This window comes from Antechinus flavipes, chromosome 2 (genome assembly GCF_016432865.1).
Source record: "Antechinus flavipes isolate AdamAnt ecotype Samford, QLD, Australia chromosome 2, AdamAnt_v2, whole genome shotgun sequence".
NCBI lineage: Eukaryota > Metazoa > Chordata > Mammalia > Dasyuromorphia > Dasyuridae > Antechinus > Antechinus flavipes.
In genome coordinates this window covers 603,058,903-603,075,200 of record NC_067399.1, presented here as the reverse complement: position 1 = coordinate 603,075,200, position 16,298 = coordinate 603,058,903, and the positions used below count along the sequence as shown (strand labels likewise).

The 16,298-nt window shown below is 36.4% G+C and overlaps 1 protein-coding gene across 11 annotated transcripts in view; it reads right to left on the bottom strand.

Moving 5' to 3' along the window:
- TACC2 (transforming acidic coiled-coil containing protein 2) overlaps positions 1-16,298 on the bottom strand; it is a 228,748-nt gene that overhangs the window by 126,523 nt on the left and 85,927 nt on the right. For all 11 annotated transcript variants that reach the window (XM_051981584.1, XM_051981577.1, XM_051981574.1 and 8 more), the window contains one exon: positions 15,075-15,221. In XM_051981584.1, coding sequence (XP_051837544.1) covers positions 15,075-15,221 — 147 coding nt within the window. The remainder of the gene's footprint in view (positions 1-15,074; positions 15,222-16,298) is intronic.

Below are 16,298 nucleotides of genomic sequence, written 5' to 3'. Positions count from 1 at the left end.
CCCTTGTAGATAAAGGATATTATCTCATCTGGTCTTTAAGTGACCTAAAAGTACCATCAAAACCCTAATATTTTTAAGTTTGGAGGGCTTAAAGATGATCTCATCACTTTAAAGAAAAGGGAACTGAGTCCCAACAAGACTACATGACTTTAACTAATCAACAAGCACTTATTAAGCAGCTATTTGTGCCAGGCATTAAGAAGACAAATACAAAGAATGAAAAAAAAAAAAAAATCCCTCACTCTCTAAGGATTGAGTCATTCATCAGAGAAGGGATTAGAACTCAGTTTTCCCCACTTTGTCTACTTAGTTATCTCTCTAGTAAAAATCATAGAGATAAAAAGGATCTTTAGCCACTATCTTGTTTGTCTCACTACCTGCTGATTCATGAATCACTTGCATGTTGTTTTCAGCAAGCTCTGTAACATGAGAACTTTGGTTGTAACTAGATCCTAACCTAAGGAGAGTGGAGAAATTGGACCTTAAGTCATTCTGCTCTCAACTTCATCTCTCATAATAGTTATTTCTTCCTTCTTTTTTGCCCTCCTTTCCTCTCTCTCTCCCTTCCTTTCTCCCTTCTCCTTCCTTCCTTCCTTCCTTCCTCCCTCCCTCCCTTCCTTCCTTCCTTCTTTTGTTCATTCCTTTTTTTCTTGCTGCTTTCTAAGAGATCTGAGAGATTCTTACATAAAGTACAGGTCAAATTTAAGCCTCATTAAAATAGTTTTATTCCTAAGCGGGGAGAGGGCAGACAATTTTCTGTAACAGATTTCCTTAGTCTTCTTTGAAAATTCATGAGTCAGTTGAAAGTTGAAGGATGAACATCTGGATGTTCCTTCCCCTCAGGCACCTTCTTGGAAGAGTATTTTACTCCAATTCCTCATTGTATCTAGGCATTTCTGGGCTCTCCAATTCAAAATGTCTTCACTCATGCAGAAGATACACAGTTAAAAGCCAGACTTTAAAATCCTTTAAAATGGTTTGAATGAAAATGTCAGTTGAATATTTTTTTAAATGAAATAACTCATTTTTCTCTCTTTAAGTGAGTATGGAGAATGTTTATATATTTTTCTTGTTAATATCTTTTAAGTAAATAATCCTTTGTAAAACTAATATTCAGTGGTATAGTGGTTAAATGAAACTGGGGATTCCTAATATTCAGGGAACCAAATCAGTAGGGACTTGAGTCAGTGGCAGAGATTTAACACTTAAAACCCTGGCAAAGGTATCAGGAACCCCTAAAGAAAGGGTAAAATTTAACATATCTCAACTTTAGGCTGTTAGGACTAAAGTACTATTTATTATTACATGTGGGAGCCTGCAGGTAACATCAATAATTTCAGCAAAATATATAGCTTTGTTTAAGAAATGCAGGACTACGATTCTTTTTGTACAGCAAAATAACTGCATGGACATGTATGCATATATTGTATTTAACTTATACTTTAACATATTTGATATGTATTGATCAACCTGCCATCTGGGGGAAGGGGTGAGGGAAAGTAGGGGAAAAATTGGAACAAAAGGGTTTTGCAACTGCCAATGCTGAAAAATTACCCATGCATATATCTTGTAAATAAAAAGCTATAATAGACAAAGGCAGGACTATATCTTCATAATTCTGTACATATCTTTAGAATGTAAACGTATAAGTGTTGTCTCCATGTCAAATCTCTATCACATATGTATTTATCATTTCAAAGTATCCACTACAAACTTCCAAAAACAAATTTTCCTAAAATAATTAATAAGATCTATAATCTCCATAGTTTTAGGTTGAAAATAATGGCAACAGAAGGTACCATATGTTATATTTATAGATAAAAGTGAATTCTGAAACTAATTTTTCCAATGTTCCTGTAGTGGAAAGCTTTAAATTTTAGTGAAGTAAATTCTTTTAATAACAAACCCACATTAAATTTTTTTTTCTAGAAAACAAACTAAAATCAGCCCATTGTATTTTTATGATTCTTTCTGTCTCAACTCTCATTAGTTTTGGCCCACTCATCCCCATTCTATGAGCTAATCTGTACAAATATTATATAAAATCTGATCTGATGGTCAACAGTCCTTTCACTGTTAAAAGAGGAAAGAAAAGACCAATTATTACTTTGTTGACAATGAACTCTAGCAAGATATTAATAGACTATTACTTTCCTCTGGACTAAGATGTCTCCACCCTAAGAATGCTAGCCCTGAATCAGTTTCAAAAGAAAGCAACTTTACAAATTTTAGGTCATATTGAGGATATATGTTCATATGCTGAAGTGAAATAAAGGGAAGTGGGATGGAGGGAGTCTTTGAAAAGAGTTTTTCTATTTTCAAATGCTCAGCTAAAACCAATTTAAAAATGATCCTAGGAGAGCGAAATAAAAATCATGGGGTGGAGTGACTGTAGAAAGATCAACTCGGGAATGGGGAGAAATAGTAACAATTTGGAAGACTTTTAGATTTACAAAGTGTTTTCTATCCTACAGCTCTGCTTTTCTTGGGGTTCTGAATTCATTCAATTCCACAGATATTTATGTACTTCCTACAGTTGCCAAGCATTATGCTGGCTGTTGGAAAAATAGGTAGAGAACTGGTCTTGTTTTCAATTCTGATATGAAGGACAAATACACAAATAGCAGATTGAAAGTCAACTGCCATAAATACCGTGGAGAAATCCAGGCAAAGTGATCTGAGAGATGAGAGACTCTTTCCTCTGGAGAGAAGGAGTAGTCAAGGAAAGGTCTAATGAGAAAGATGAAAGGAAGCTGTGCCTTGAAGGAAGAAAGGGACTTGAACAGTCAGAGATGGAAGCAGTTAAAAGGAATCCTTCCTAGGGTGGGAGAATGAGCTGAGCAAAGGTATAGGTAAATGAGATGAGGGGACAAGAAGAAAGAACGGTTTGAATGAAACATAGAGAAACTTTTAGTATGGCTGAATAGGCAAATTGGAAACGGACAACAAAGAGTCTTGAATGTGAGAGGAGTTCGTATTTTATTTAGCAATAGGGAGCTAGTGAAAGTTCTTGAGGATAAGAGTACCATGATTGTAGCGATAGAAAGATTACTTGGATCTAACCAAAACAGTTGTCCCCATTTTCTTCATCTTCTGGTTGGTTCTTCTCAAAAGAAAAAGGGGGAAAAGTGAGGTCTGCAATAATCAAAAAGAACATTGAGATTTGAGGCCAATATAAGCTGAAAATATAATAAAAATGAGGCTGAAAATATAATTTAAAAAATTAGAACTTGAGAGAGTTGAGTTCCAAGCCTATATTTGCTCACTGCAGATGTGTGACCTCAGATACATTGCTTCACTTCATTTTGCCTCAGTTTCCTCATCTGTAAAGTTAGATTAGATTATCCCTAAAATGGCACCATGATGCTGTGATTCTAGCTATAAGACCCTAAGCAGAGTTAGAGTAGAAAAGAACCTCTAAATCATCAAATCATGATATCATAGCTATAGAGCTGAAAAGGCCTTTATAGGCCATCTAATCCAATCTCTTCCTTTTACAGATGAGGAAACCTGAGCCCAGAAAGGCTGAGTCCAAGGTCATATGGGTAGTAAAGAAGCAGACATGGGACTTTAACCCAAATCTTTGTTCTACCATTGCCCCATACTGCCTTCCCACCACCTCCTTGACATTTTGAAGAGGAGGAAGCTAAAATCCCTGCCAAAAAATTAAAGAAAGTTGCCCAAGATCATCCAGGCAATCAATAACAGAGAGATTTGCAAGGACTCTCCATTTAGTATCCTTTCTACTATACTCTCATCTTCAATGTCGATAACAAAGGAAAGGAGGTTTAGAAGAGAAAATTGTTAAAATCCTCCTGCTAGCCCTAGCATTCAATGCAAGATTCCCTACCAAACTTTCTAGCAGTTTCTGAGAAACCCCATTTAACTCTAGAACCAAAATTTTCCCCAATCATATCCAGCTCAAGCACTCTACACCCAATCCATCTCCAAATCCAGAAAACATCCTGTAGGACCCCAAGGATGGAAGTTTCCCCCAGTCCTTGAGCAGCTGCCCAAAGGAAAGAGTGATCTCAGCTAAGTCTGCCTCCAGCTGTTAAAAAGCTGGTGCTTCTTAGACCGGAGTCTGTTGTTGCCCCTGTTTCAGTTGTGGGGTGCATGACTTAGTTGTCTGATGCCTGTAGTCACCACCCCCATCCCCCCAGTGGCTGATGATCCAAGAGGTTTTATGAATTATTCCCAAGAGAAACCAGAATTAATTCAAGAAGGGAGAAAGGTGCCTGTAAGATAATTTGGGGCTCTTTTACATGCCTTTAGAGAGAATTTTAACCCTTCTTAACTAGAAGCCTTTTCTTTCATACTTCCTTCTGACTTTTCTAGTTAAAATCCCACCGCCCTCCTCCCCTTTCTCACTTATATTAGATCCTCAGCTTTGGCTTGCCTCCAAACACTGATTCAAGAATGTCTGCCTTGACTACAAAGAATAGTGGCTTGGTCCCAAGCTTCTGTCTTGAAAAGATTTTTTTTTTTTCCTCAGCATATTGTTATCTCAGATAGATCCCTTAGCTTCTGAGAGTGCTAAGTTCATAATGGGTCCTTGCACTAATAATAGCCTATGTCTGAAGGGCAGCTTTAGATTTGCAAAGTACTTTCCCTACAACAATCCTGGGAGGGTAGCAATAGAAATATCCTCCCCATCCCCCTACCGCCCCACACTGATTTCCTGATAGAGTATTAGTATTATAGATCTAAATGGAGAAGGAATCGCAGAGGCTATCTTAACCTACCGCCTTATTTTAGAGATGAGGAATCTGAATTAAGTCCAGGAAAGTTAAGTATTTGAAGTGTTTTGCCCAAAGTTACACAGCAGATAAGTGGTAAAGCTAGAATTTGGACTCAGAATTTCTGCCTCTAAGAATGTGGTGCAGTAGATGGAGGACAGATCCTGGTGATCTTCAAACACTTACTAGCCGTATGACTCTGGGCAAGTTATCTCTGTCAGTCTCAGTTTCCTTCAACTGCAAAAGGGTTACAATAATAGTATCTACCTTCCAGTGGGCAAATTACTTAACTTCTGCCTGCCTCAGTTTCTTTAACTGTACAATGGGGATGGTAATAAATAACACTTTTACCTCCTTGAGTTGCTGTTAGGATTTAGAGATAGTATTTGTAAAACACTTAACTACATTGCCTGGCACATAAATAGGTGCTTGATAAATGCCTGTTCCCTTTTCCCCTTCAGATTGTTCTTTCCCACTGCTTAATACTGTTGGCACTACATAAATTATTTTTTAATTAGTATTTTATTTTTCCAAATACATGCAAAGATAGTTTTCAACGTTCACCTTTGCAAAACCTTGTGTTCCAAATTTTCCTCCTTCCATCTCCTCAAGACAGCAAGCAATCCAATATAAGTTGAACACACGACATAAATTCTAAACTGTAAACCAAAAATCTCCCATATTAATAAGAAGCCAGGGCTCTGGGCTACAGAAATATTAACTCTTATTGATTTTCAAATCGCTGTTTTAAATATATATTTTTGTCAAAATAAATGCAGTGACCATGCCCCATTTTGAATGTTAAATCTTTCTAACTAAGTGTCCTGAATGTGGTATGTGCTCAAAAATATTTGTGGAATGAATGGATAATAATCAAGATAACAAAATTTTTCCTGGGGATTTGTTATGATGATGCTAAACTATAAAGTCAGGGCTAAAGGTACACAGCTTTACGCTGGGAAAGCTATCTTCAGGGAGTCAGAAGCAAAATTTTACTTTTCTCTAATATATGTTAATCAATTACTTAAAAACTTAGCAGAGAATATAGGAACAAAAGATAGAGAAGTCCCAAAGAGAGAACATTGGCCCTGGAATCCAAGGTCCTGGGTTCAAACCTTACTTCTCACAGTACTTATAACCTCAGCTCTGTGGGACTCAGTTGCCTCATATGTAAAAAAGAGAGAATTAGATAAGATTACCTCTGAGGCCCCTTCCCTATGGTAAGTCCATGATCCAATATTCCCAGTCACCCAGAAAAAAAGTAAACTGATTTACCACCAAAGAATAAAAATATTCCAAAAGAGACAAGAGAGTCCAAATTGTTCCACTTATGTTCACATTACTCATAACTTCACATTACTGAGAGCACAAGTCACTAGCTCATGTCTTGTTTTAATGATATCAATTGTACCTATTTGGAAACTGATGTGATTGCTAAAGATATCTCTGACCAGCTACTGAGGGTGAATAATCCATAAGGGAAATATTCTAGTGACAGATTCTTTCTTTTGATATCTCTGCAAAGTCAAGTACACAGAAGATGCATCCAAAATTAACTTTGTATTGCTTCCTCCCTTACTTTAAGGATTCATTTTTCTTATCACTTTTAGATCTGATTCATTTTATAAGTGATTTGCTCTAAAGTCATTCTTCCTTTTTAATATTTGCAGTGGAACCTATGAATTCAAAGGAATATATCTGTCTCAAAAGAAAAGCAGAAGTTATCCAGGATAAGCATCCTCTATTATCTGAAAATAGAAAAACTGAGAATAACAGATACTTCCCATCCTCACTACTTTTACCCACTATATTTGTACTGACACTATGTTTGACCCTAAGATGTTTGCTGTCCTTTCACAACTTCATTTATGTAGTTGAAATGGATGTTTTTTCATTAGATACTGATCCTTTAACTAGAATATACCACCACTCTATAGTGGAAGGCATCTTGTTTCAAAAGACCTATTGATCTAAATTATCGGTCTTAATGCCAACAGTACATAATCAATTAAAAAAAGGAATTATACAGTGAGGTGACTCAGGCCAGTACCAATGGACTTGTTTTGGAGAGAGCTAACCGCATCCAGAGAAAGGACTGTGGGAACTGAGTGTGGATCACAACATAGTATTTTCACTTTTTTGTTGTTTGTTTGCATTTTGTTTTCTTTCTCCTTTTTTTCTTTTTGATCTTATTTTTTTGTGCAGCATGATAATTATGGAAATGTACATAGAAGAATTGCACATGTTTAACATATATTGGACTATTTGCTGTCTAAGGGAGGGGCTGGGAGGAAGGGAGGGAGAAAAAATTTGGAACACAAGGTTTTGCAAGGGTGAATGTTAAAAAACATTTATGCAAGTGTTTGAAAATAAAAAGCTTTTAAAAAGAAAAAAAAGAAGAGCGCTTATACCAAAACAAAATACAAGGCTTGTTTCCAAAACAACTACCCCTAGTTATACCTTTGAACATTCCCCTCACTTGAACCTTGCTTCTGCCATGCAAGCTTCCCAACTCTTCCTTCTGAGCTTGGTTTCAGCCCCTATTTCAGGACAGCTATAACCCTATCATTATCCAGTAGCCACAGCTGTAGCTAAACAAGTATCATTGGGAAAATCTAGATACCATCCAATCCATATCCCATTCACTGTCCCCCCTCCCAGTGACTTCCTGGCCCTTCAGAGAGTGGAGCCTACAAGTTCTCTACTCCTAGAAAGTGACCAGTAAGGAGAGTTCCTTCCATTTCTTCTCATTACAAGTAGGACAGAATGAGTTTGAAGGGTTTAAGCTGGAAACGATGGGTTGTAATCTATACCCCTAATTTCATTACATTCTCCTTGCCACAAATCATTTTAAACACAAGTTAAATAAGATTTGAACTACAGATTTGCAGTGATTTCCTAATGTGACAGATACTCAACAGGATAATTGTGAGGACCTTTTTTTCCTGAGGGTTAAGTGACTTGGCCAGGCACAGCTAGGAAGGAAGGAAAGAAGGAGAGAGAGACAGACAGAGAGAGAGAGAGAGAAAGAGAGAGAGAAAGAGAGAGAGAGAGAAGAGAGAGAGAGAGAGAGAGAGAGAAAGAGAGAGAGAGAGAGAAAGAGAGAGAGAGAGAGAGAAAAGAAAGAAAGAAAGAAAGAAAGAAAGAAAAGAAAAGAAAAAAAAGAAAAGAAAAGAAAAGAAAAAAAAGAAAAGAAAAGAAAAGAAAAGAAAAGAAAAGAAAAGAAAGAAACCCATGGGGGGGAAAAATCCATAATGAAATATAACACCCTCAGGAAAGATAAATGTGTTAATTGCCAATTAGAGCCCTGCTACAGACACACAAAAAAATCACAGAATCTCAGAATTGGAAGGACTCAGAGACCACCCAAAAACACTCTCTATAACATTTGTGACAAGTGATCAACCTCTGATTAAAGACACTACCCCTTACTTGATGAGGCAGAAGCTTTCCCCTACGCCTACCTCTTAACATTTCTTGATAGCTCTTTATAAAAAGTTTTCTATTGTGCCAAAATTTCTCTCTGTACCCTCCTTCCAGGGCTCCTAGTTCTGACCTGTCATGGGAAATGTGAGCCCATCAAATGAAGCCCTCATCTGCATGACTGTCCTTCAAATACTTGAGTATGGCTCTGCTACCTCCAAGCTTTCTTTTCTCCATGCTTTAGCCCAAGAGTGGCTTCTAGTTTTCTCACAATCATAATGCCTTCCTCTGAACATGCTTTTGCTTTGTCAAATGGTAAGTACACCATGAAATAGGATGCCCAGAAGCACATCCTTCTGTATGGAGTTTTTAGTACTCCAGACATCTGGCCAGAGCAAGTTCAGTGTGTGATTGTACATTTTTTTTTATTGTGCATGAGCAATTTGCCAAAATTATTGCAACCCACAATATCTTAGCTTTTTAGATTACCATGTTAAACTACTGGCTTATAGTAAACTCCATTTTACTAACTGTGAAACCTTTTTCACACAAATTATTTCAACACAAAATGTTGGAACCTTTCATCTTTACCCTGGTCATTTTATACAGTTGATTTTTAAAATTCAATTGCATTTATCCCTATTAGATTTTCAGTTTTTTTTTTTTAAATTTGGCCCCTTATTCTAGTCTACCAGGGATTCCAGCTCCTTAGCTATTTCTCCCAGCTTCATGTTTGTAGATTTTATTACCATGCCATCTTGCTGAAATCTAGGTATATTATATCTGTGGCATCCTTATGATATACCAGTCTAATCACCCTATCAGAAAGGGAAATGAGGTTTGTCTGGCCTCATGTGGCCCGTGGCTCTTAGGGATCAGCACTTCCCTTTCTATATGTGCATAAAGCACTTTTTAAATAACAAGTGCTAGCATTCTGCTAGGAATAGAAGTCAAGGTCAACAGCCTATGTGGCTGGAAAATCTCCACCTCTTCACTCTTCCGGAAAATGAGAACATTATTTTTGTTTGTCTCTATTCCTCCTTCAGCACCTCTCCTACTCCTCATGGGTTTCTTTGTTTCATTGGGTTTTATCTTTTTGGTTTATTGGTTTTTGCCAAGTGTGGAGCTCAGCAATCACATCCTCCTGTCCTTTCAGTTTCCGGGGGTATATTGCTTCCAAGGCAGATGAAGTTGAGGGCATCTAGATGCTCTCTCACTAGCTTTTCATTTATTTGGAGGTTTTAACTCCCTATTTAGATCTTTCATTTCAAATATAATAATGTGCCCTGGCCAAATATGATAATGATCCTACACAGGAAGACTATCAAGCACCTAGTTTATTAATATTTGCACAGTCAGAAGAATTGTAGAACATTAAGTCTGGAAGAAACTTCAGAGATCATAATTGGAATAACTCTATCTTCCTGGTTTTTTGCATTTGCAAAAGTGGATTCCTCCTTTGCCTGCAATCCCACTAAATCTCTAGCTTTCTCCTAATCATCACTCAAAGACTTCTTCTTGGTAAATACTTCCTATGCTCTCTCCTCTTCAAATAATTTTTATAATGCTTTGTATTACTCATCTAGGCATATTTTATCCCCCTCCTTGAAGAGAATATATATTCCTAGAGAGCACATAATCTTTATTTATCTTTGTATCCACAATGCCTTGCATATTGTATGCATTTAATACTTTTTTTAAATTTGAAGTGAATCCAGTCCAGCCCTTTCCTTTTATTGAAGGGGAAAACACTTCTCTGAGATGCAAACTTTCCAAGTCACTTAGAAATAAAAGGCAGCATTGACTTATTATGAGTAAGGAGAGTGTTTTTTCCTTCCGTTTCACCACCAGGACTTAGCACAGTGCCTAGCACATAATAAACTCTTTGTTGTTCAGTCCTATCTAAAAATCCCTGAACCCCATTTGGAGTTTTCTCAGCAAAGAAATAATTTACCATTTTCTTCTCCAGCTTACTTTGTAAATGGGGAAACTGGAGCAAACAGGGTTAATTGACTTGCCCAGGATCACACATCTCTTAATAAAGGCTTATTGGTCAAATGACCAACATTAGATGCTTTGATTTCAAATCTCAGCTTAATTGCCCATGTAAATCTTTCCCTCTCTGGGCCTCAGTTTCCATATCTATATAATGAAGGAGTTAGACCAAATTATCTGGAAGGTCCTTCCTAACTCTCAATCCTTTAGTTCAATGATACCAACAACTTCTCCAAGTTATTTATTCCCAAAAAATAAAGAACAATTAGTTGAATAACATTGCTTAGGAAAACATTAGGAAAATCAGTATATTCTAAGTCAACAATATACTCTGAAATCTAGACTAGAAAGCATTTTCTTTGCTCATTAAAATGGTAATATTGTGCAATGTATTAATTAGTTATCTGCTATACCACAGTTGGAATGAGACTAAGACAATGATTAAAAAGCATTATTTATGTAAATACATTCTGACACATCTTAAGACCCTTTAGTTCCCCATTCCATGATCTGTGAATAAAAATTTCAAAGCTTCCTTATACAGACATTTTATATAGTCAGTAAGAGTGGGGTCATAAGAAGCTACTCATATAAAGAAGGCATAATCTAAAATTCCAGTTTCAGTATCTTAATAGCATTTTCACCAAGGTCAAATCACTAAAGTTTCCTGAAACTGTTTCTTTATCAGCAAAATGAGTAATATTTGTTCTATCTCACAAGACTATTGAGAGGAAAACATTTTGTAAAGCTGTAAAGTGGTATAGAAACATGAATGTCATTATGTTACTATCTCATTTGTCTTTATCTTTCTCAACAGGGTTCAGGTAGAAATGGTCCATAGGCAAGATGCTGTTCTATTACCTTTAAATATTCAATCTGTGAATTATTAAGTAAAAAAACTTTTTCTGTAATTGAGTTAAAGTATTGAGATCTAACTTCACCTGAAAGCATCTTTAGGATGAGTTCTACAATGGGCAAAATGGTGGGATGAATGTACCTCATCCCTGATCCCACATGGCTTTGATATTTTCCACTCTATCTTTCTATTTTGAAAACTTTTAATTTCTATATCATTTAGAACTTATCGATATTTGGCATAGTGACATCTGTGAAAAATACTGTTCTCAATTTTTAGTAATCTACATCATGTCTGAGTGATTGTAGACAACAATCTCTTCTGTGAAGATGTTCTAGTTCCAGTACAGTTTATTTGAATTCTCAAGTATATTTTAAGGACTGGATTATAGGATGGGGATGTGTTGTTTGTGAGTTTGTCAAGAATAGCGTGCTTCTGAAACATAATTTTGGCTACCAGGTTGTGTCTTGCTAAATATTTTGCAGCTGTGAAATGTTTGCCATCAGTGGCAATATCCTACAAAGTTTCTACCATTTTTCATATAATTCACATTATTTAATGTCTAAACAACTTTGGAATAATTTTCTGTAATTTCTTACAGAAATGATTTGTTCTTGAGTTGTTTAATATAAATCCATTAGTTTCCATAAATGCATATGCAAGATTAAGTTGTTTATCAACATTTCTAATTATTGTTGACATTATTATTTCTTTCAGGACTATTTTTATCCCAACCAATTCCTTTCTACTTTTGCTCTGTCAGTAATAATATTTATTAATTCATACGGGATTTTACATTTACATAAATTCCCTTATTTAAGGGATTTCTGAGTTCTCAAGCTGCAATGCTGAGCTTTACATAAGGAAATATATTTTGAATCCAATTCACTTGCAGAAAAGAAGAGGATCCCGGCCCAGGAGTGTCCAAAATAATATTTGTTTATAGGTCTCTTTGTCTCAAGGATCATTGGCTCCTTTCCCACTACCATTTATGTGAGAATACCCTAGCCATTTTGTCAGAAGGACCCAACCACACCAGAAAAAGAATTTTCTACTTAATAAAGAGGTTTGGAGCTCCTTTTCCTTCAGTTCTTTCCACCAGATGTTCTTGTCTGATTTTATTCTGTTATAAGAGGTTAAACCAATCTCTCAGGTCTAGCCATAATTAATTTACTTTCTTTCCTCCTGAACAGAAATGATAGAATAATGGCATCAAGCCACATGGTGGCCATCTTCCATTTCTCAATATTTCTTGGTCCCTTGAATAGCTCAATTGTTAATCATTCCCAGAGGTGAGTTATCTTTCTCTTGGGACATGATTTGGCTTGAGTCACATATAATATAGAAGAGTTAGGAGGCAGAGTGACTTGAACTCTTTCTCCTTACTATATCTAACTCTCCCATCTCCCTCAGTGCCACATCTGTTTTCTGTGAAACTTAGAAGTCTTGTATACTAATGAATATCAGTAATCATAATGTGGGAGTGTAAAAAATCCTGAAGAAAAGCCCACATTTCAGCTCAAAATGTGGGATGATGTCATGATTTCTGTAGCAGATATTGGATCAACTAGAATGTATGGGCTCATCGGTGGCAGGAAGTCACCCTGCATAGCTGTGGGACCACAACATCTGGTTGATTCTGTATAGAAATTCATCCTGAACTTAAGAAGGCAAAATATGTATCTTTACCCTCCCAAAGGAAAGAAATAGATGTTAGCAGTCCTTATACAGATGAGTCAAAAGAAAACTTCTATATTCCAAAGGGGCAAACACTGGCTTGAAACTTGAACTGACCAAGAATGAATCATCAAGATCTTAAATGACCAAACAGCTTTCCTTACAGCCCTGGTGAATAATGCATGTTTCAATGAAATGATGTCACTTCTTCACATTAAAAAAAGAACCTACTTCAAAAGCTTCATGAGCAGCAGAAGGTAAAAATAAAATATCCATTTTGAAAAAAGGTTAAAAGTTGGGGCTTCTAATGGCTCAAAGTTGTCACTAAGATTAAGATGCTGTAGATGGCAACAACAAGGCAAGCTGAAATCTAGATATATTAACACAAGCACAAGCAGACCAGTGGAACTAGTTTCAGGACATGGGAAGCCCTGACGTCTGTCACCATGTGACTTAAATTAGATGGGAAACTCAAATAACTGTGGTATCTTTACAAAATCTAAATAAATGTAGACTTCAAGTTTCCTGATCTACAAAATGAGGGAGTTATACCAGGTAAGCTGAGTTCCAAACCAACTCTGACATTCTACTCTACTGACCTAAGACTTATTAGTTTTGCCACCTGGGGTGGGAACAACTTAATAAAGCATCTCCTCACCTCTCATTTCAATACACACTGGTTTTTCCTTAGAAGATACTGAGACTATTCTTGACCATTAACTTGCTTAACAACTAAAAGCTCAGGCTCTGGATATCACTTTCTCACTGCTCGAGTACAAAGCAACAGGAAGAGCTCTCTGATGTGTGGCTGGAAGAATGTGATGGGCAAACAAGGCAAGTAGCTTCATTCAACTGAATCAATTAAAATATATCTGTTTTGGTTAATCTACTGCTCTGGCTGAGTAGATTTTGTTGTTGCCAGTTGAATGATCTATGAGTATCTCCTTATCCAACACTGAATCTAAATTAAGGGTACCAGCTTCTTTATATAACTATATATATTCCCAGTGTTTAAGCTCTAGGTTATAAAAGTTAGTACAGAATCTTAGAGTTGGAAGGGCATCTAGTTGTAATCCATATTTGACCAGAAATTCTCTCCATGACATGCCTAATAAGTGATCATCCAGGTTGTGCTCAAGGAGTTCAAGTGATAGGGAACCCACTGATTTCTAAGAAATCCCACTCCACTTTTGGGGAACTGTAATTGTTAGGAGCTTTTCCTTATAAGGGCCTAGATCTGCTTGTCATTTTAACCCACTGTTTTTCATTCTGTCCTCTAGAATTAAACAAAACAAATCTTGAGCAAAGAGATGAATAGTTCTCTCCTGATGCATCTCTCCACTCTGAGTTATATAAGCTCATTAAGTCAGGGTAACTGAATTGGTGAATAATATGAACTATAGCTTGTAGATAGTCAATAGCTGTTCAATTAATACATAATCCTGATTAATCATGTGCAAATTAAGTTAGCCTATTAATTTTTTTTTCTACAACATTCTGTCCACATTCCTGCCTCAGGCCTTTACTCACATTGCTTTCTCTCATCTGAAACATCCTCCCTTCTTCTCTACCAAGGCAAACCTTATCCATCCTTCAAGACCTCACTCAAATCTCATTGCCTCCCTAAAGGCCTTACCGATCAAACCAGTCCACGATGACCACTTCTGATGATCTACTGCATGCATCTCCTTTATCAGTTATGGAGTAACAAATATACCTTGTAACACCTCTAGTATTTTTTTTTTACCTACATTATAATTTATTCTTTCATGTGTCTATCCCCAAGCAGATTATAATCTCGGAAACAAGGACTGGGAACTGAATCTAAGCAGTCACACCTACTTTGATATTATTCACATACTGAATATTCAATAAATATTAGTTTAAATTTGAATTTGAAACTAAGCTAATATAGAGTTCCCCAGAACAGCGAGCTCCTTTTGAGACTCTGCTTTGAAGAATCCAGAGGATAAATCATTATTAGCATACTCTATTCATTTCTAGAAATATTTGTTGAGTGTCAATATACAAGGCATCCTGAACAATATAATAAAAAATTTGATTTCAAGATTACAATGTAATAAATTGTCAATTATTTGCATGTAAATGGTAAAATTTATACTTCTTTTTACTATTCATTTTTATTCTGTATGAAAAAGAGGCTCAGAGAGCAAAGCCCAATTAACAAATATTCTGTGACAAAAGGGATAAAGCCTGGGACTAGATCTGCCACAATAAGCGTTACATCCAAAGAACCTAGTGTCTGCTGCCCAGTTACAGTGGTATGCCTTGATTTAGTAAAAAGGAAAACATAATTTCTGTTTTAGCTTCTCTTCATTCTCAGTTATATGAGGTTTTTCTGAGAGGTCCATTCTCAGACATACTTGAAAAAATACCTCTTAAAGTCCTTCTTCAGATCTTGGCTTTGAGAAGCTGGTAACTCTGCATCATTGGCTGGGGTGGGAGCCAAATGTAAGTCCTCGGAGGATGCAGGAACAATGTTCTCACAGGTTGCTATTACCCCAGAGGTCCTACAAAAACAATGGAAGAATTATTTTGAATGGAAGTTTTGTTCCTTAGTGGTCATATTCATAAAACTTTACCCAACTATGTTCCTGCCCCTCCCTAAAAAAAGACTATTTATAGAAACAATGCTGTTATGATATGCCCTAGAAAACTTATTTTTGAGCAGTAGAAAATGAAATTTCAGATACAACTAAATAGTATAATGGATTATAGGACTTGGGAATCAGTATGTCCAGAGTATAAATACTGCCTTAGTCACTTACTAGCTCAAGTCATTTAACTCTTCTGTGCCTCAGTTTTCTTATTTTTAAAAAGGGGGACATGAAACTGATGACCTCTAAGGTTCCTTTTAGTCATAAATCTATGATCCTATCAACCACTGTTATGCTGCTACTACATTGAATTGTATCCCTTGTTATGATAAACCAAAACTTGACATTTCTTTCACTCAAGCAGTTCAGGTATACAAGAGAATGTAATTTATTAATATTATTTAAATATAATTCAATAGTCCACATAGTGAAATAAGAACTTTAAAAACTATGAATTCATTTCAACAAACATGTAGAGATGGCTCCTATTAGAGATGAGGCATTGTGCTTTTTTCCAAGTATAAAATGCAGTTTAATTTTCAAAAAAGTTTTGATTTAAAGGAGAGAAAGGAGAAGAAATATTAAGAAACAAACAAGGAAATAAGAGTTTTCCAAAGTGACAGGGGCAGCCCATGGGGAAGCCGTGTGTCCCTCTTACTGAAGATTTTCATCCAAAAGCTAGATCTGGGATATCATAAAGGGGATTCATGTTCTCAATACAGGTAGAGGCCAGACTAGATGGCCTCAGCCAATCCTTGCAGCTCAGAATCTGGGTATCAGCACCATGGAAAGGTCCAGGAAAAAAGAGCTATGAGAATTTGGAGGGAGAAGATGATACCTCAGGGTGTCTGCTAGTGAAGGCTAAGTCCTAGAGCAACCAATGGAGTACACTGATGCATTCGTAGGAAGACTGTCCTTTCCTCTGGCAGTATTTTCACAAAGCACAGAGAATGGAAATGATGTCTTAAGGACTGCTTAGTAGAGATGGTG